Source organism: Cylas formicarius, unplaced genomic scaffold, assembly GCF_029955315.1.
Source record: "Cylas formicarius isolate icCylForm1 unplaced genomic scaffold, icCylForm1.1 PGA_scaffold_2__14_contigs__length_35257938, whole genome shotgun sequence".
Lineage (NCBI taxonomy): Eukaryota > Metazoa > Arthropoda > Insecta > Coleoptera > Brentidae > Cylas > Cylas formicarius.
In genome coordinates, this window is record NW_026844319.1 from 27932016 (window position 1) to 27953303 (window position 21288).

General features: G+C 35.2%; 2 protein-coding genes across 5 annotated transcripts in view; both read left to right on the forward strand.

The window, feature by feature from the left end:
* The window catches only part of LOC132698043 (hemicentin-2), a 456593-nt gene extending 442930 nt beyond the window's left edge, over nt 1-13663 (forward strand). For 3 of the 4 annotated variants that reach the window (XM_060663877.1, XM_060663878.1, XM_060663879.1), the window contains exons 12-13: nt 6831-6978; nt 11671-13663. In XM_060663877.1, coding sequence (XP_060519860.1) covers nt 6831-6978; nt 11671-11982 — 460 coding nt within the window. In that variant the 3' untranslated portion in view covers nt 11983-13663. Of the gene's footprint in view, nt 1-6830; nt 6979-9340 lie in introns of all 4 variants that reach the window. The other variant, XM_060663880.1, reaches the window with a different exon arrangement.
* A 3384-nt stretch (nt 13664-17047) lies between these two features.
* LOC132698304 (lysophosphatidylserine lipase ABHD12-like) lies at nt 17048-20398 on the forward strand. Its single transcript, XM_060664295.1, has 8 exons — nt 17048-17137; nt 17193-17296; nt 17813-17913; nt 18462-18770; nt 19216-19472; nt 19525-19686; nt 19738-19868; nt 20301-20398. Exons 1-8 carry the CDS (start codon nt 17123-17125, stop codon nt 20347-20349), a joined length of 1128 nt encoding a protein of 375 aa, XP_060520278.1. The 5' UTR covers nt 17048-17122; the 3' UTR covers nt 20350-20398.
* The last annotated feature ends 890 nt before the right edge of the window (nt 20399-21288 follow it).

Sequence of the window (21288 nt, forward strand, 5' to 3'; positions counted from 1 at the left end):
TCGGGCCTCTTTATGTTATGTTATGTTCAGAAGGCCTCTAATTTTAGTCTGTGGCCGTTTTGCGCCTTACCTACTGACGTCATAATGACGTTAATCCGTGTGATTTTATTTAACATGTGTAGCGGAGAAGGCGTTCCGATACGTGCCGACCCTGAATTAGGGCACCGATCCCTTGTCACTACTGCGAACATGGGACCGACACGTGTTACCCCATTGTACCCCTTCGCGAAGGGGAGAGAGGCAGTTTTATCTCTATACGCTACTCTTCCGTCCCGATACGGGAATTTGTTTTATGTGCAAGGATGGGCACTAAAAGTTTTCTCTTATATAGTCGGAATATCCTCGAGAAATGGGCACAACGGAACCGTCGATGTGGAAATGAACTTTCCGACGTTTCGCATTGCTTTCGATAAACACTTAATATTTCACACCAGGCTTATCGCGACTTACACCGTCGTTTGTACGTCTCGCAGTGGGTACAGTTTTTGTCCTTCCAACCCACAGTCCGATTCAGTGGAGTACGATTTTGATGTTTTAGTATTGAAATATTTGTATTTAATTGAGGTTCTGGAATGTGGTCTACCGAAATAGAATATTTGGAACTATGCAAAGTTGTTCTATACTATATTTTATAACATTTTTGCATGCACTGCTCTATCCTGATTAGTTTTACTTAATACTTTTCTATGCGTATATTTCCTATCGTTTGTCAAAATATTAATGATTTTTCCTTTTTTTTCTCCAAAATATGACACCCTTAAAATGTTAATTTCGCTGTTATTTGAAATCATATGTTTATCGACAAAACTAACAAATAACAAAATTTCTTTAAAATGCCGTATGATAGTGGTATACTAAAATTTCGGAAATATGTTATCGTAATAATTTTTTTCTACTCCCGTCTGTAAAATACCTAATGACCTACCGATCTAGCGTGCGGGAAGCGTCACTTTACCACGTCAGTTTCTTGTCCCCCCGTATCCGAGTGACTTCGGACATTTCTGGGATATTCCCGCACGGGTTTGGGAGCATTCAGATGTTTTCGGAGATATTTCCCACGGTTTGAATTTTGACGTTTGTCAATTCTGTCAGTGAAAGTATTCGTGTTGTTTTGCGAAAATGTACCGAAAAACTAACGGTCGTAGAAAAAGTATAGTATGCAACACTTTCGGTAAACTTTTTAACTCACTCGTTTATTAAAAACTCGCTCCGCTCGTGTCAAATAAACTCGTGAGTCAAATGCCGTTTACCGCACTTGTTGCATAATATAGTATTACTCCATCAAAACCGTTTTAACCGTGGCATGTCAACTTCGTAGTAATGCCGCTAGAGTGCGTTTTCTGACAAAATAACAAAAAAATGCAAAAATCTCTAAACAATTACATGTAACATTATAATTTTTTTTCATAAAAATGTTGTTGTTGTTTAGTGAAAACGCATCCTGATACCTAATTCCTAGCCTATAAAATCGAAGAAAGAAATAACGTTTTAGAAAAACACAATTATACCGGTATTTATTCTTATCTATTTGTTTTTATTTTCCATACATCCGGAAAAAAGTGATATACAAAAGTTTCTGAAATAAAGCTTTGCTTTAAAAAGTATATATTTTTTTGTTACATTTACTAAGCGGATGTTATATTACTAGAAATTTTAGATATCGGTTACTCCCCTTCGCGACCATCTTGGAAATTTGATCGGTTTTCTTTTGGCAATTTTGGTAATCAATTTTTTTTAACAATATTAAATGTTGTTTATGATTAAGAATGATCTTGATGCTTTCCATGAATTTAAGCTCTTAAGGGCCAAAATTAAATCAGATCTTAATAATTTTGTGTGCTGAGTGTGAGATGAAAACTGATCCAAACAAATTTTTGGCGTTTAATTAATAATAAAAAGGGTTCAACTAACATTTCAGATTGGATGTTCTACAATGATAAATTATTAGAAAGTCCTGCTGACATTTTAAATGTTTTTGCTGATTTCTTCGCTAAGTCTTACTCTGCTAACTCTTCTCTTTAACATTTAGTAATAGCGATAATATGCAAGTTCTTCATTTTACATCTTAAGCAAACAAAAAATAAGATGACGTCGGGACTGTGCAAGTGTCCTCTACCACTTACAGTTCTACTGAATACGTGACTTAAGTCTTGCACTGTGCCTGATATCTGGAAGTTATGCAAAGTTAGACCTATTTACAAAAAAAAGTGACCATTTAGATATCAGTAATTTTCGTCTCATTCCATTACTTTGCAATTTTTCCAAGGTTTTTGAAACAGTATAACATCAAAGCAACATGGTTTTATGAAACGGCGGTCCACCATCACTAATCTGGCAACTATCACCCAAGCTATAGCTGAAAATCTAGACTTGCGATCTCAAACTGATGTTGTCTATATCGATTTTTCGAAGGCGTTTGACAGACTTTACCTCTAATCAGTTCGTTTTCATCTGATCTTATCTTATCACCTTGTTATACTTGGTGGACTCAAGCTTGTAGAATATGTCGCAACATCCGGTGTTCCTCAAGGCAGCAATTTAGGCCCCCTTCTATTTAATATGTTTATTAATGACATTGTGGAAAGTGTTGATGTTAATCGCTTGTTATACGCTGACGATCTAAAGTTGCTCTGCAAAATTGGTAGTATTCAGGACTGCATCAAATGTAATGTCGTGACGTATTCACTTAAAAGTAATATTATCAGATATGATTACCAATCAATGACATCGTACTTCAGCGTCCAGCTACTTTTGACCCTAAACTTTCTTTCATTCCACATATTGACTGCGCTGTGTCTGCCTCGAATAAAATGTACGAGTTTATAGCACGGAACTTTCGAGACTTAACAGATTTAGAAATTTTAAAGAGTCCGGTTCACCAAGTCCAAGCTGAAATCTGTACAACGACAATTCTTGATAATTATTCATAATCAGGTTGTTGATCCGGCCCTCTTATCAAAATTGAATTTTGGTGTTTCCAGGGTTATCTCAAGAGTAGATCAAACCTTTAACCTTTCTACGCCTCGTACGAATATTTTAAAAATTGTCCTTTCCACAGAATGTGCGATCTGTACAACTCTGCAAGTTTCCAGTTTGATATATTTTCTTCTTCTGTGCGTGACGTTAAAACATGTTATTTTTGTTTTATTTTATTTTGTATTAGCATTTTGCTGCCTTCTGCATTTTTTTTTAATTTGTTACTTATGTCCCTGTTCTGTAGAAATTAATCAAACTCCTTAGGGAACAATTTATTGAATTAACGCCACTAACCGAAAATCTCATTTTGGAGACATCAAAGATTGGACATCATTTTTTTTTTCACGAATAAGAATACAACATCCATCAAAATACCGCGGTCTCGAAAATTAAAAAGAAAGATTCACCATTTAGAAAATTAAAATCGTCTTCCCATACCGAAGAATTATCATTGTCGCGAAAGGTCATTATTTTTTCATCGAAAACCGAACGAAATTAAAGGAATAAAAAAATCGCGAAATTGCGCCAGATTAAATGTAAATTTTTCCGATATGGACGGAACACGGCGATTAATCGAAAACCGAAAAATTAGCGGCATTACATTAATAATATTTGAATAGTTCCGAATAAATGAATAAGAGATGGACGTTTTTCCGATTCCGGGGGAAAATTTAGTAGTCGGACACGGTGAGGTCGGACGACTCTCGCTTAATATTAACATTAAGCACCCGAGTCGAAATTTATGCCGTTTTCCGACTTCAATAATTGCTTTGTCGCGTATTGAGGGGAGTGCGGGGGCGAACAATTCGGGACCCCGTTTTAACGAACCTTTTAGGTCGAGTAACGAATAGCAACGGACGACGGCTTTAATTGCCAGTCCATCGAATTTTTTGATAGGTTGTTTTCCTGCGCGTCTTCGATTGCGTCATTTTCCGGTTTTCCTTTAAGAGTTGAAGACATTTTATTTGACAAATGATCGTTATCGTAACGCCATGCAAAATCTCAGGACCCCTTTATTTAAAACTAACCAAAACTATCCTGCCTTAACTTATCCTATAGAACGAGGCGGCTTTCGCAAAAGTGTCCTAGCTTTGGTGAATCAAAACATAATAACTATCAGCCATTTTCATGTTTGAGGAACATAATAAAAGTTTTTTATTACAAAACTTTATACTTTTTGAATAGGAGTGCATGTATATTACTTCCTATTTTCTATGGTAATAGTGTACGCTTATCAGAAATATATAGTTCTACAGTAAAACCGCCTCAATCCCGAAAAGTCTGGACGGCCGTTAAGATGCTTAACATTTTTGAATTAAAATTCCAAAATTGATATAGATAGCAAAACCTAAAAAGTTTTTATTGCCACTTTTTTTTTCAGTTAAGACTATGACGCTTTCCGATTTGCCATGCGATGTTTGACCTTGACGTATCAACGATTTGTTATGGTTTTCTGTATACCTATTTTTAACGCTTTTCATATCATTTCATATTTTCTAGGAAAAGGCAATCAAACTCCAAAACTTTTCTATATCAATATCAATTCCAAAAAACGGTTTTTGTGTTTCTGTTCACTATACAGATTAAAATTATTTATTTAAATATAAATTTTAAATTCGTAAAATAATCAAGAATATAAGACACTGTGATGATTAAGTACAGACAGGAATCTATACCTTGATTTTTTTTTCGGAAATCGAAAGTTAAAATGAGGAATTTGGATGTTGTAGAAGACTTATGAGTTACCCTACACAATGGGACTACTTTTATTGCTTCCAGCACTTTGATACAATCAATTTTTGTATTTATGATTTAAAATTAGTAGTGAGCTACCGGTATAAAACATAAGACAATAGTTGAACGTCAAATTCTGCTACAAACTTAAATAACACTAAATCCCAGTTTTTAATGAACTTTATTGTTATAAAACTGTGTAAATTTTCTTTAAAAAATAAAATAATTAGAGGTAAAAATAATTGAAAATAAGCAAAGAACTATTATTAGTTCTGCTTTTTCTTGTACCATGTCATTTAGCTGTGGCTTTTTTTGAGGAATTTGCAACGATAATCTTTGATTTGCGAAGCTCCGCAACAGATTTTTTTATAATAAAATGTTGCTTAAAACGCCACAAAAAATATCAAAAATTGGGATGATGTAGGAATCAATAAGATTCTTACTTCCCTTACAGTTTCTACGTGATTAGCTTCATAACCTACAACCTTATAATCTAAAAGTGAAGTAAAATATTAGAAAATAATACACATTTAAAGAAGTATACATAATATACTAATTCTTAGAGCGGCACGTTATATAGCATTCAGAAAAGATACCAAAGTATACCTTGAATCGGGAAATCTTGTTTCTGCCAAGTTCCGCATTTTTATATCTTTAAAGATACGTGAGGCGTTCCTCCAAAGGATCTCTGACTAGTTCCGACCGTTCCCCACCAACCATTTCGATGCGGGAGAAAAGCAGCTCCGGCAATCGTGCGAAATCAATACCCGACCTCAATTATTACGTAACACCTATATCAATGATTTGCTAATTACATCCGATATTTCGGGAAGTTATCGTATCCTCTGGCATGCCGAAGGCCCATCACGATGCGAACCGAGTGGCTTTTCGGCGATTTACGCCCGCTCGAAGGCGATATTTATCTCGCCTCTAATGGCCGATAATATCTGGGAATTTCGCTTTATCCGATTAATTGGGTAACGTGGATATATCAAATTAGGGAACCCCAGTAGATCCGGATTTTCTGCTGCCGCTCGTGGTAGCTCCTAGTTCCGTTTTTGGGCCAGTTTCCCAATCTTATTTTCGTGCTTATTTGCAAAGATGTATCCAAAAACTAATGGTCGTAGAAATGATACTCTGCCAACGCGCTGACGAACTTCTTCAGACACTCGTTGAATACTAATTTTGCACTAATAATAAATTCATGAAGTAACTGATGAATGTCTTCATTTAGTTCATGTCGAAGCTTTATACTGGAAACTAGCACGCTCAAAATGTTATTTACCAGTTCAACCAACTCACGGTGTGTAGGGGTTACTGCTTTTCTTGTTTTGGAACAGTGTTTACCCATAATAGTCCTTATTTAGTTGTTAGGCCTCAGTTTGTTCTACAGAAATCTAAAATCATACAAGAATTAGAAAAAGAAATACTCTGTTGTCCGTATTATTGATGCAACCATTTTTTACTAGCTAACATCGAAAAAAGTTGGTGGGTCAGGCTTTGACCAGACAATAAAATAAAGAAGACTTAAAATTGGTTAAAAAACAGTTTAAAAAGAACCTTCAAGAGTTTAAACAGTTTTTGAGGATGCCAGACCAAAGTATTGTTATAATCCTGAGTCATGTGACTTCAGATAGAGAAAAGGATCACAAATTTTCGAGATGCGATAAATGTAGGAGATAAACATCCTATAAATCTAAGATTATTAATTTAATAAATAATGACTTCAGGTATATAATATGTAATAACATAACATTGCTTCTTGATTTATTTCAGCACTTGACATTGATAAATTGATGCAAAAATTGGACAAAGTTAAGTTAGGTATTAATTAATTAAATTTTCTATTTCGTGGATAAATTTATGAAGAACTTGAATTTGTTTGCGACACTATAGTACTCGTCCAATTTGTTCTCAGGTCAATTTCAGGAAAAATTATCAACTAGCTCGTGACTAAAGCACGGTATAAGAGAGCACTCTGAATGCTGCAAAGGACACTTTTTGCACGCACGAGTGCTGCCAACATAAAAATGATAAAATAATTAAATGTTTACAGTTCCCAATTTAACTGTACATAAAAACCCGGATTTACGAGATTTTTGGCTACATGCATGTTTCAGTCAAAAGGTGGACATCGAAAAATCCGCCCATAACCACCACGTGGCGAACAGCCAACCCCCTCAAACGGCCCTAGGTCCGGGCGGTATACCGGCCGATGCCATTTACACGACCGGTCCGAGGGGCGCCGGACATCCCGACGCCATGAAGGTACGTCTGGCTGCCATGGTTCTTCAACCGCCCACTAGAGTGTAGCACTGCACGATGCTGACAGAACGACGCGACGGTGGCAACGTTCTCCACCACACAATCGTGGGGGGGATAGATTGCGACGTTGCCGTACCGTCGCGTCGTTCCGGAGGCCGGAACGCCACTGTAATCGAATACAGATGTTAACTGTTTCCGACCCCGCGAGGCGTTTGCTTGTAGCCGAGGTATTTTCGATTTTTTTTCGGATTGTTATAAAATTTTGAGTGTAATGTTTTAATCTAAACCTTACATAAAATTTATTTACGTTAAAAAAAAAAGAGTTTTTTTTGAGAGCCTGTTTTGCGGTTTGTATTAAAAAACTGTTTTATTTGTTTAAATCCTCATTTAAAATTATTTTTTAGTAAAATATTGGAAATACCCCGAAAATTCTAAGCGTTTAATGTGTCCCGGTTGCAGTTGGCACCCTGTCGATCACTGGCCGTTGATTTATATGTCACGTGTGCACATTTTACCAAAGCGACCAATCCTAAGACTTTTATTTTTTATATTATGTCATTTAGTGTTATTTTATTTTTGTAAATTCCCAACCGAATCTCTTAGCGTAGGATTTAAACGTTTAATTGATTACTTAGTTAGGTAGTTCTCTCTCGCACACGCGTATTTACCGAAACTGTGAATTTTCCGTTTTGCTTGTGCGTTTTTTCTTTACACGACGGAGAGTTTTCGACGTTTCCTAGTTTTCAGTTACCACGGACAATAATACGAAACGGAAAACTCTTCGTCGAAACCTAAAGGTTCGCGATCCAATTCCAGAACTTGATTGGAAACCGACTTAAATGTACATAACGAACGTAGCCATGTTAAAAGGTCGCACCACCAGACGCACTTTGTACATAGAGCACCTGCACTCTTTGTTAACACGCTCGCCTGTAGCTAAGAAATGTTTTTTTTTTCCGTTGACGCTATTTGGACTCCCTAGGGCCGAGAATAAACACTATACAGAAGCTACGAAACGATTCGGGACAAGTGCCATGCCGATATGTTACTGTATGTTTTCAATTTACAAATGAAGAAAATATTTTTCTGCTTTTACATTTAATAATAATAATAATAATAATAATAATAATAATAATAATAATAATAATAATAAGTTTGATTTGCCAAAATTCTAACACAAAATTCACTGACACTTAGAGGAAACAAGGCAAAAAAGAATAGTATCAACTGATTAAGTCGATTTATCCCTTATCCTTTACCTGTTTATGCTTCAAGTATTATTAACGCAAACAATAAACAGTATGTTTGAAATAGCGAATGTTTAGAACTTTAAAATCAGAGGGAAATTGATTATACATGAACATTATAGGTAAACGAACTCTCGAATAATTAAATCTTAGGAGGAGAAGAAATATATCCTGAAAATTGAAGATTAAGCTTATTAGGATTATGAGTTAATAACAAGTAAGTGAAATTTCCTTCTATTTTCCATGGTAAGCCATTTGGCTTCTTTCGATTTGTAGGAAAGTCTCAGCATGACTGTTGTACCCAGTCTATTATATTAATATCAATACTGTCTAAACACGGGCCATACTCTACATAATCATAGTCAACGTGACTTAAAAGCAAGGAGTTTGCAAGTCTAATTTTTTGGTTCGTTAGTTAGGAACACATAGTATGTGTGGATGATCATCGCGCTGCATTAAAGACAAACGGGCATGTAATCCGTATACAGATGCTCTGAGCAATGCTGAAGACAGCTTCCAAGATGACATAAAAACTAAAACGCAAAGGACCTAAAATATATCCCTGAGGGACACCACAGGGGAAATCCCCTACAGACGCCACACAACTCCTCGTCTCTACGTACTGCTGTCTTTTGTTTAGAAAATCTTGTATAAATTGGACAGCTGCTTCAGAAAATCCGTCAAAGTAGAGAATAACTAACACCAATTTAGGATTTAATTTATCAACAGCTTTGGAGAGGTCCAATAGCACTAAAGAGGTGATTTTCGCAGATCAGAAACTATAGAAACGTATAGGAAAATCAAAGTTTTGGTGACTTTCATCATACACCGTTGCTTAGCAGGATAGGTATTTTCTGATTTTTAATTATGTATAGCAAACGCGATTTCATCGGTGTTTGATAAACCTAACCTACCAGTAAGTAAAGAGTTGTTGCTTAAAAGTTTTAATCTCTCCCGAAGGTTAGTTTCGCTATTGGCATCGCTACTGTATTGTGTGTATTCTGTGACGGAAAGGGTCCAGGTAGCCACGACGGATAAACGAAAACTTGGTTGTTTGTTCGTTGCCGATAAACTCTGTACATACACCGAACTTACACTGACACTTTCTTTCCACACAGACCACCACCCCAGTACTGAGCACTTTCTCAAACCACCTCACTTGATTTTAATAATAAAGCGTCGAGATCGTCAGAGTCGGATATCTGCTGCAGCCGAATAGGGTTAGACCGTAGTAGCAGCAGCGGGAAAATGTCGTCACATAGTTTTCGATTAGCAATATTTTTTCTGTTCTGGAAACGCCTATTGTAACGATGTTATGTATAGAGCTGTGGCCGAACTTTGTACGCTCCTTTGGCTGCAAACGCGTGTGGTTTCGCGGCGAGTAATAAAATTGGAGCAAGTTTTCAAATAGTCGGGGTGTTGGACTTAAAAAAAAGATTAAAAACAAAACAAGTCTCCCATATTTAAAAAGACTTGGTTTCATAAAACTATAAAGGTCCCAAGAAATTCGCAAATCGAGGACATCAAAATTATTATTCTCCAAATGTTACACATTTTTCGCCACACGACATCATCAGATTTTAAAAACAAAGCTAAATGGGATCCAACAAATGCTTTGCAGAATCCTGCGGTTAATCAATAACATGAGATATTTATTTACCGTTTTACCATAAAATTCTAGATTTTTAGAAAGTTCGCATTTGCTGACCATGTCATACATTTTTCTTCCAACTCTCCCTGTTCCCATTTACAAAGAAATTAGCATTCGATCGGACAAATTGCTTTCAGTAACGATAATCCAATTCGTTCGATTGATAAATTGTTGATTTTACTTCCCAGACAATATTTCTATTTCTTTCAAAACTACAAATTTATTTACCGCGTTTAAAACAAACAAAACGCCGAAGCCATTTCCAATGATAGTTAAGGTATATTTTACTAAAGCATGGGTATATTTATTGAACTGTAAAAAATTATACTTTGGTTTATACCTGAGAGGAATATTTTAATCAGAATTCCTAAGACCAAATCTGCCTGCCGTACTTCTTTGTTATCCACTGGTCATAAGTTTTCCAATAATAAATATGTGAACATTTTACATTAGTGCCCTTGTAGATTTGTTATGAGTTTTTATATTTCTATTACAACTTTTTTTAGGGTGCGCATTTGAGTTGACGTCTTTGTCACTTCTTATGTAGATGATGCCCGTGTGGTCGAATCACGTGAACGTTTTGAGTTTTCGGATTTTAACTTGTGAGTATAGTTTGCGATTGATTCTCTACCATACACCGCATTGAAGTTAATGCGGAATTGCGTAAACTTTTCACTTCGGTTATGAATGTTTACTGTTTGCGATTTTATTCTCTAGTTTATCCGCATTGCGATCGAAGTCATTTTGAAGTTTTCATATAAAACGGACATTTTTCATCATGGCCAAACTCAATCATACCAAAAAGGTTGTTGTGCTTCTAAAGTCGAGGTACAAGTGAATTAGTTTCCCAGTCATGTAAATATTCTGATTAAAATTAAAATTAAATTAAATTAAATTAAAATCTACATTCCATAATCCTCTCGATATACGGGGGACATATATAAAGTTTAGAATCCTGGGTCCAGAAAACATTAAGATTTATCCCAAATCGTTTAGGTTCTATATAACTCCTTGCTCATTTACAGGGTGTTTTATTTAAAAATTTAAAACTTATTAAAAGTTAGTTTTATACGCCCTACTAGATTCTAGCTACTACCAGAAGCATACGACAGGGGCAAGTGGTTGGTTGACCTTAAGAATTTTTTTGATTCTCCAATACTGTATATGTAAATAACATACTCTTTCTTTGTAGGGATAAAATCGTGATTATCTGAGAAGCCTAATGGTAAACATAAATTACTGTTTCGATTTGTGAGTTTTTCGCCATAAGATGGCTTCCATTACATATTTAACCATAATCCTTGTTAACAAAAATGCGTAATGTTGTTTATTGAAATTTCTTCCAAAAAATAGATGTGTTCAACATTTATAAACCGATGTGGAAAGAACCATTTTGTTTCAAACTTAATGAAATAGCAATTTTAACAACACGGAAATATGAAAAAAATGTTATTTGAACTAAATCTTAATATGACATATATTTTGTGCAGTTTGGCACACTGCACTGCAAAAGAATCTAGTGCTGCTGAATTCTTGACTTCTTGTACAACTTTCCTTTGTTGAATGCTGTGCTATGTATACAAACTCAATATTTTATTTTTAACTTTATACCTTATACCATACATTTGTATATTCATCTTTATGTGAACGCCTCGACATCCGGCGCCTAGACGTTTCTGTTTGACACACGTATAAAACAAAAAGAACCGGTTTTCAGCCAAAGTCAGCACTCGAAACCGCTTCGCACCAAAACTAACACCCCGTGCCTAAACTAACGTCAGCTGTAAATATATATAGCATCGTCCCCCTACCACACACACACTCAACGGTAGAAGTAGTGTAGACGAAAACCTCTTCGGATACGATTACCGCAGCTTTGGTCGTTATTCGATGCCACAATCGCTGGCATCGGATACGAATAAGTCGGATGGGTACCGCAGCAGGTCCTTAGGGTCCAGAAAGAATGAGCCGGGACACAGGGGCAGGCCGAAGCCGCTTCAGATGGAACACGAGAAGTACTACGATCACGTGTTCCCTAAAAAGAGAACCGACGGTGTGAGCGGTAGATACGTTTATCAGCGGAGTAGTTTAGACCACGCGGAATTGTAAATAACGATGCTTTACCAGACCACGAACTCGCGATACCGTCAAGGATAATCCTACGGGTGAAAAAAATTATGCCCGCTATCATTGCGCCTTTCTAGTGTGTTTTATTATTTGTATAAATTTCAAAGTACATTTAATTACCATTTTTGATTTTACTGCCAGTCGGTAAAACATTATTTTTAAACAATGTGTTTTTGAATAAAAATCAAAAAGTTTTTCGACAACTAACGCTCTAATAGTTTATCTCATATTTATTCAACATTCAATTTATTCAATAGTTTGTTTCATCTAGAAATTTTAGGCACAATGTGTGGAATAAAAATAGTTATCGTTCATTTTTACATTCTTCTCTTTTTTTATGTTGGTACTTTTTGTATTTGAACATGTTTTTTGAAAATGTCTACTGTTTAATCAATCAAATAATTAGAACAATTCAAGGCACCAATATTGATTGTTTTTAGTTCACTAAACGCCTCTGAACTATAGTTCTATCATTAACATACCCTCCGCCCGAGCTATTGTTCAAGGTGTGACATTCGGCTACCGGATTTCCAGGTCCATTGGTCCCTCTACAGAACGCGTCTTTTCAAGTATTTAAAATTTGCATCATTTGGTTATTTTAAGGGTTTAGAAAGACTTTTCCTTTCGAGAATTAAACCTAACTCAAGAAATTTATTCTAATCTAAACCCTGTGTCAATTCAAATCAATTTGATACATAAAATGACGGTTATATTTGTCGATAGCAATCCAAAAACTTGTTTTGGTAGTTATATATTTATTAGTTATATATTTATTATCTCAAAAAGTTTTTTTTTCAATTCATTCATTATTTCATTTTAAAATATGGAAGACTTGGTACAATGCAAACAATTTTTGGGTATAAAACAAACTCTTTTGTAGATGGCCCCAATTTGCAATAGACTAAGTCAATATGTTCTCCGCATGCGCAGCTTTAAATTTGAACACTGTAAAAAATATATAAGAAAAGCATAATATTCATTGAAATAAGCAAATTAGCACATGTAACGCTAGACAAATAGTCCTCCGGCGGTATCGTTAGTTCGTCTTGCCCTGTATAATTGCCCGCCGTTCCCAACTAACGGTTTTATATTTGTAAGACACCTTTGGGTGTATTTAAATAGCTAACTGGTTTCATGGTGATTTGAGATCCACAAGTCGCTGGGTGTTACTAATACTTTTCTCGATATTGCTACAAATGTTAACCACAAATGTGTGTACATAATAACTAAAATGACTGTTTAAGAACGCATGATCTCTCGCTGAAACCCTCGAAAATCAACCGGCTTGGGTTTTTTATATTGATAGCGTTAATTAATGATATTCGTCTCTCCGTTTTCCGACTTTTTCTTACTCTGATTTCGAAAACTAAAGTGTAGAATCGGAGAAGCGAAAGCGTTTAGGCAACATGTAGACGATTTTCTCATTATATGTGATGTTACAATAATAAACGTTAATAAACGGTTAACATAGGCTTTACGTGTAAAAAAAAATTAAAACCATTAAAATTGTGCGAAACGTATGTACTGTTCGAAGGGACGTGTCATTTCTTTTTGCTGTGTATTTTATTTAAAAAATATTTTATATGAAGAGGACTTTATATAGACTAATCTGTTGTTCCAATATATCGATTTATCATTTTTACTGTAAAATAAAATCTAGACGAAGTGTACTGTATATGTATATTAAATTATTATTAAAACATTGGCGGCGTGTTTTATTCTTTATCCCGGAGCGCGACGATCCAGCCAGGTACGAAAATAACTTTTCGAAGGGCATATCAAGATAGAGGATACATACATTAAATATAGGGATTTTTTAAATAATATTTATCATTATAAACTATTGATTAAGCAATTGAAAGATTATGAGTGTTCAATAAAAAATAATCGATTATTGCTTTGATAAAAGTATATTTTTAGATAAAGGTTTATTTCCAAATGTTTTAAATTTATAATTATTGAATATGATGCAAATTTATCGCAAGGGGAATGTCATGAATAACGTGTTGTTAAATGAATCATGTTGAATATTTGTGTGTGTAATACGGGGTACTCAGTTCAGGTACGAACACATGTCCTAAACAACCTAACTTTGAAGATGAAGTTTTGAAAAAACCAAAAACAATTTTTTGTACGGTAGACTCGCGATTTGTTCACTATATGGAATATTTCTAAAACTGACTAAGAAACTGTTGTCATTAGTAAACCGACTTTACTAACAATGGAGAAAACGTTATATGTACTAATAAAAATGTACTTTATTGTTTTATCCTTATCGAAAAATGAGGTAAATTTGTTAGTGTTTTTTGTCTCATAACCTTTTTTGTTGTTAATTGATTTGATCGCAGATTGAGTTGTCCCACGTTCTTCAATACTTTAATTTCTTGCCGTCCTTGATCTTGACCAATTTTTGTCTCTTGCGCTGTGGTCTTCAGGCTCTTTATCCGGCAAAATATCTTCATTCCAGTCGTCTACATCCATGGTGTTAATGTTAACTTCGGGATTGAGAGCTTGCAGCGACTCGAAAATTCCTGATCTTACTGTATCGATTTCCTTATTTCTTATTCGACTTCTTAGAACACTTAAATAAATTTCGTTGTTGATTGTGTCGACATTTTTCTATAACTTCAGGCTCTAAGTTTTTGCATACGAGGGTCAAATTCGCAACAGCGTCTTTCAAAGAGTGAGATTTCAAGTATGAACAGTAGAAAAACATTGTACTACAATTTAAAATACTTTTCTATTACTAAAATTATCTCCGGAATAAATATCATATGAAACTATTCTTTAAAAATTGCGGCTGTCATCCAAAGCAGCTTTGGAATTTCGATAATGAACGGGACAGCTGGAGCTGTTTTATATTCGCGAAGTCCTGTTTTTCCAGCTTTCAATATAAACCAGTTTCGTTGGCGTTGTAAATCTGATCTTTATACAGTTGAAGAGCTTTCATTTTTTCTTCCAGATTTCTTTTGAAGGGACCAAAATGCTCATTCTGTAATGACAATTTTTCGCATCAAACCTTTAAGTAACGTATTCCATATTTTATATTTTTATATTTTTGCAACCAGCCGCTGCTTCTATGGAAGATTCTTTGTATTCGTTATGGAGTAGCAAGGGAAGATTCTTCCCTCTTTGTTTTCGACGCCACTTTGAATGTCTTAAGATTTCTTTTTTCCTAGTCCGATAAAAGTTAACCCTTTTCAAATATTTACCATTCTCTTCCGAATAGCGCATATGGTAGATTTATCAGCACCATATTCTTTGGATAAAACAGTGCCATACACCTTTTTTAAGTCTTCTAATATCTTGGCTAATATCACTTAGACTTAGATGTTTTCTATTTTTTGCCATACCTCCCTCGCGAAACGACCTGATACAATCACAATTCGCAAAAAACTGCTTTTATCCAGTTTTACATAAAAGAAAACAAAACGTTTAAATCCGTTTTCCTCCATTGACGTGTTTGTTCCTTTGGGTTCATTATTTCGAGAGTTAGTTTGTTCACTCTACAGAATACATTAACAAAAATTTGTGTTTACTATTTAGAGCAGTTCACTGTACAGCATGTTCACTATACCGCGAGTCTACTGTATTACCTAACAAACGATTCTGCTTCAAATTTGGCAAAGCTCTGTTAGTCAGTGTCGCGAAATGAAAAGATAATAAAATAGTCAATAATTCAAGTGGCGTAATGTTTATTTCTTAAAAAATATGTGATACCAAATTTGGTAAGGTAGAAATTAGAAATTGTGTTTGGCACCTGAAAAGGTGCCAAACACTATAGATATATAGAACCATTGCTTACTAGATAATATAAAAATTGATTTTTTTCTCAAAATTTTACGACCCTGTATTTTAAGAGTTAAGACTTTTAGGACAAACGTTCATATATAATTCTTAAAATGAGCTCCATAATTTTTCAGATTTAAACCAACCCATCTTGGATATGGCCAACGTAAGGCGACGCACTGTATATAAGGTATTGATATAGTTGGTAAACATGGAGATTTTTCTTCTTGCTTTTAACATTTTTATTTAAAAAGAATTACCACGTAAAAAGTATATCTTTAAAACGGAAATTTTGAAACCAAATGTAATAAAAAGATGTACCTACTCTGGGGTATTTTACTAGAGAGGTAAGAGCCAAGTTAGGATACTGATTTTTTCTTTGAAATTGATTGAACCACATCTATTTCATTTTATATAAAAACCACGTATATTCGTCGTTGCGATGAAAGAGGTGAAGCCCAATGAAGTCTTTTGTTGGAGCATATATAACATGCTATACAACATATTTTGGCAGTCACAGTAACACTGTTTGTCATCAATTCTGCGTTTAAAAGTTGCTCATCATAACATACGATTTTAAAATTGCTTTGCAGTAAAAAACAACTGCCATCAAACTTTAGCGGTACCCGCCAACAAGAGCTCTCTTAGACATAATTGATATTCATATTAATTTCCCTATATTTGATACATATTACTCTATCTATCTATCAACTTCTTTCGTTGACCCTAGGTTCAAGGTATCAGGTGTTCACAAAAATTGAAACCATTGCCTTCTTTTAACTTTCAATATTGTTTTCGATCAAGAAAACATTTTTTTGTCACTTAATTCGAAATAACACCAACAATTAATCCAAATCATCATCTATTTTAATCGCTCAGAGCTAGCTAGTTTATAGAAAACATGCAGCAAACATGAATTTTTACGTAACAATTGCAAATGAAACTACGTTTTTATCTATTTTATATATTTTTCTTTGATAAATTTTTATATCTTAATGTAACAATTCTATTAATTTTCTCACGAACGAACACCATATGGAACATGTAAAACGCGGTATTTTTAATCTTAAACAAACCGTTCGGTAAAGTAAAACAACTGAGATGCAGCTGGTACGCGAAAAACCTTTCAACAGGCGGAAGTATTTCCTAAAAATCGCCTATTGATGTATTATCGACGCGATCCAAAAGACCGATACGCGCAAAACGAAAAAAAGAACAGACGACAAGGTTCTGCTTTTATCGCATCCTTATCGCTGGCCAAAAATTTGTTTTAGATAAACGTATCAAACGCGTATCACTCCAGACTCGTGCAGATGGTGCGAGTAACGCAGTCATGGCCGCGTGTATAGTAAGTTATAGCGGATAATGCATTGCCAAACATAACCTATTAAACTTGATCACAGAGGAGGACTTCAGACACTTCTTCTTATAGTTCTATGCCATCTGGTCCTACCGCGGAGAAGTGGCCCATGTGGAAGGTTGTTTTAGCGTGGAGCGCGGCTGCTCTGTGGGTATTCTATTTTATTATAACAATGTGCTTTTTATCGAAGCAGCTCGAAAATAGCTTTCGGAGCGTTCATTGATAAAGGGCACAAGTATGTTATTAAGTAAACTGTTGCTTTGATGGAAATAGATTTTTTTTCTTTCAGTGTTATTTCATAAAAAAGGTTATGTTGTGATTACGAACATTCAGTTGAAGATCGCAGCTAGACAAATTCATACTTAACACAAAAGGAATATTTTTTTTACCCGAATTGCAATCTTTTGACTGTTTAATTAAAAATAGCATTTTCAATTCCACCTAATCTTGGATAGAATTCGTGAATCATCTGACATATCTAATGCTAATCAATATCAATCGAGATTATATTTTCATAGAGACCATCAATTGGCCTTATAAATTAAATAATTGACTGATTTATATTGTTTTTCCAATAAAATGGGATTTTATTCAATTTTATTTTGCGTGATCATGGCAGTGGCTCTCTCGACGGCAAACTTTTATTTACGCCTTTTTTTCCAGAGCCGCCTTGATTTTATTGATATTTATATTAATATGGGTTGTCATTCCCATAACGTTCTGGTTATCCATACAGATTCAACGATACATGATGTTTATACCACGTGAGTACGAAACTAGCACTTAATTAGATGTAATACATACTGGTTCTTGGACTATGAAACTTTTAAAATACCCAATGCGGCTTTCAATATTACATTCAATATTGAAATGGTTTTTTGTTCAATGGGTTGAAAATCCAATACGGCCACCATTAGAAAAATCAACATTACCCATTTGGGTTGAATCGACCTATAATTTCACTTTTAACTTTCACAATAAGCTTGTCAGAAAAATTGTGAGCGCCTAAAACATATTTTTTGTTTATTTTCAAAATATATGTCTAAATTTTTTATCCCTTGCAAAGAAATTGTATTTATTTATTTATTTCTTTATATATTTACCAAAACGCTTTAAATTTTTGACTCACAACGAAAACAAAAGTTAATAATTGAGAATAATAAATGAATGTAAAAAAATATTGAGCGGTTTTGTTGGATTATTGAACAGATCTAACTACCACGCTCTTATATGTTTTATTACTCCCTCATCAAACGGAACTTACATTAACGGTATTTTGAGAGGTGGTTTTGCATCCATGGTTTCTGTGTAGGGAACGACCCTCCCGATCCCGTATTCGACCAGCCCGAATACTACGGCATCGAAGGTGTCTACAACTTCTACATAAGCGTGAAAGACTACGATGACAACAACACCATAACTTCCATCGGTGCCTGGCTTGTCCTCCACCAAGATGACATGAACATGTCCAACTCCTCCAACAACGTGGCAGATATTATCAAAAACTCGGACAAAGACATTTTGCTGTACTTGCACGGCGTAGCCGCCAACAGGGCCCAACCCGTCAAACAATATGGCGTCCTTCGGCAACATTTCTTAATCATCGCGATCGATCACAGAGGTAATACCTGATGACATCATTTGTGGGAACACATGTTATCATTCTATGCAACATGTTCCTTAAGAACCTGGGATTTTTTATTCTTTAATTTCTTCTTCTCCTTGATAGCTTATTTCATTGTCTAAGTATCTAGATGATTCCACTCTTTAAAACAAAGCCTAATCACAGACTTCCCTGTCTCCAAACATTTATCTTCACTTTCTGCCCTTTTTGCCGCCTCTACCAATTTCGCTGTAACTTTTAGCTAACTTTTAAATGAACGACTGAATTTGTCTTTTTAACTCTTCCTATTGCAGAGAAGTATGTCTCCATTTTCAGACACATAGCGAGTTTTGCATCCTCGTAACAAGCTCTCCTCCATCCAGTGCGCTTAAGACTTGCAGTGCTCTTGCAAATTTTCAGGTGGTGGTCTCCTTGGTATACATTACTTTATGACATTCTCCAGGTTATGGTGACTCTGGCACCAATGTAGTATTATCGGAAGCTGCAGTCATCAACGACCACGTCCAAATCTACGACTGGGTGAGAAGTCTCAACCCCAAGAACGACCTCTACTACTGGGGTCACTCTCTAGGTTCCGCCTTGTCTTGTCACACGGTGCGAGCGTTGAAGGAACAAAGGAACGCAGTACCAAAAGGACTCATTTTGGAATCTGCATTCTCGACTATGGCTGACGTTATCGTCACCACTTCGATCGGAAAGGTACATGGGTTCAATCACGACTAATAAGTTTGATGTCAACCGTTTGTTTTAGCTTTTCAAGTGGTTGGCGTGGTTCGACGCGACTATTTTGAGGCCTCTCGACAACAACGGGTTCCATTTCAGGTCTACGTCTAATATTCTGTCGGTAGACTGTCCCGTGATGCAACTGCACGCCGAAGACGATAACGTAGTCCCCTACGATTTGGGAGAAAAGGTCTGGCGAACTGGTTGCGGGGGATAATTTCTGACTCAATGATATTTTCAGTTGCACGAAGTGGCCGCGAAGGAAAGAAATTTATCTCAGCAAGGAAACGCAACTTTCCACGGGTTCGCGGCGGAAAAGGGCTATGGACACGTGTGGTGCACCAGTGATCCCGCCGTACCAACCTATATTTCGTAGGTATCACCCTAAGAGCATATAATTGGTGTCTTGCTGTAAAATTCGCAAAAATTAACTGCGATTTATCGTGATTTATGTTTGTTGATGCTTTATTAACGATTTTTTAAAGATTTGCAAAGAAATTACCTAGACAATGCAAATTAAATAGGATTATTGATAACTTATTGATAAATTGTCCATAATCCCACTCAAACTACCATTGACATGATAAATCATCAGGTGGATTTAGAAATACCACACCCATGTTGCGATGACAATAGTGTTGTCGCACTTTCTAAGTTCTTAGTAAGCCATCAATGAAATACCATTATATATAACAGAAAATCGTTGGCGTTTAATTTTTTTCACATCATCACGAGCCAGAATAAAATTAAAATTTTCGTGCGGTTTGATTTTTTAGAAATTAATACAATACCAATTTTTTACAGGGAATTTGTGCAGACTTGTCGAGAGTTTTGGAACAACAAAAGCAGCTAGAGCCCCATACCTAAAATTTATAGAGTTGGAGCGAGTGTGTGAATGTGTAACTTATTAAATATTTTATTAAAAAAATAAATAATTTTATAAGATTTTCTTTAATAAAAGCCTTTCCCCGATACCCCAACAACAGGAAATTGAAAGTTATAAAACCTGCAATGGCAAAATGGGTAGAGTGAAAATAGTATTGCGTCGCTCGGGCCAGGCAAATCGGTACATTTGAACTACCCCGTATGCCTGACATATAATCTGATTTATATCCCATTATATCTACGAGAGCTAGCAACTTCGGGAAAACGAGAATTTAAGGTAGGCCAGATTTTAGATATGCTATCTCTCTCACTCTCCCTATCCGGCGGTAGTGGTTGCGTCCGCGCATCGTGCCTGTTTTTTTAAAATCATTTTGAGAAGGTTCCTTATTTATTATTATTTTAATTGAACTTTTTGACAAATGAATCTATTATTGCCAGATATTTTTATTGTTGTTTAAGCTGTGCCAAACGCTAATTTTGAATTAAAAAAAAAATTTTTCAAAATATTTTTGTATGGCTGAAATTTTTATATGATGTTATTTGTATATCTAAAAGCCTAAAACCAATTTGCCAAACAGTAAGTCAATTGCTAAACCTTCCGCCAGACCGATCTAAAAGTGAAAAATGGTGTTTTTTCATTTTGCTTGGTGTAGAAATAGTTGTCAAATAAATTTCAGAGAAAGGACCAAGACCATTAAATTAATTAAGACAATGATCAACCTCAAATATGAAAATAAAATAAAAATGGACGGTTACGGGAAAATTAGGTTAGATTTTTTAATCCATAATTGTATCACAAGAACGGAGGCAACTTGATAATCATCATCTACATCAATGTTGTCATAGTAAAGTTATTATCTGTAATAGAATGAAAAATGTCATAATCTTTCAGCAAAGAAATTTATTA

Coding starts and splice junctions, on each gene's coding strand:
- LOC132698304 (XM_060664295.1), top strand. Junction 17,297..17,812: donor GCGTGGAGCGCGGCTGCTCT/GTGGGTATTCTA, acceptor CTTTTTTTCCAG/AGCCGCCTTGATTTTATTGA. Junction 18,771..19,215: donor CATCGCGATCGATCACAGAG/GTAATACCTGAT, acceptor GACATTCTCCAG/GTTATGGTGACTCTGGCACC.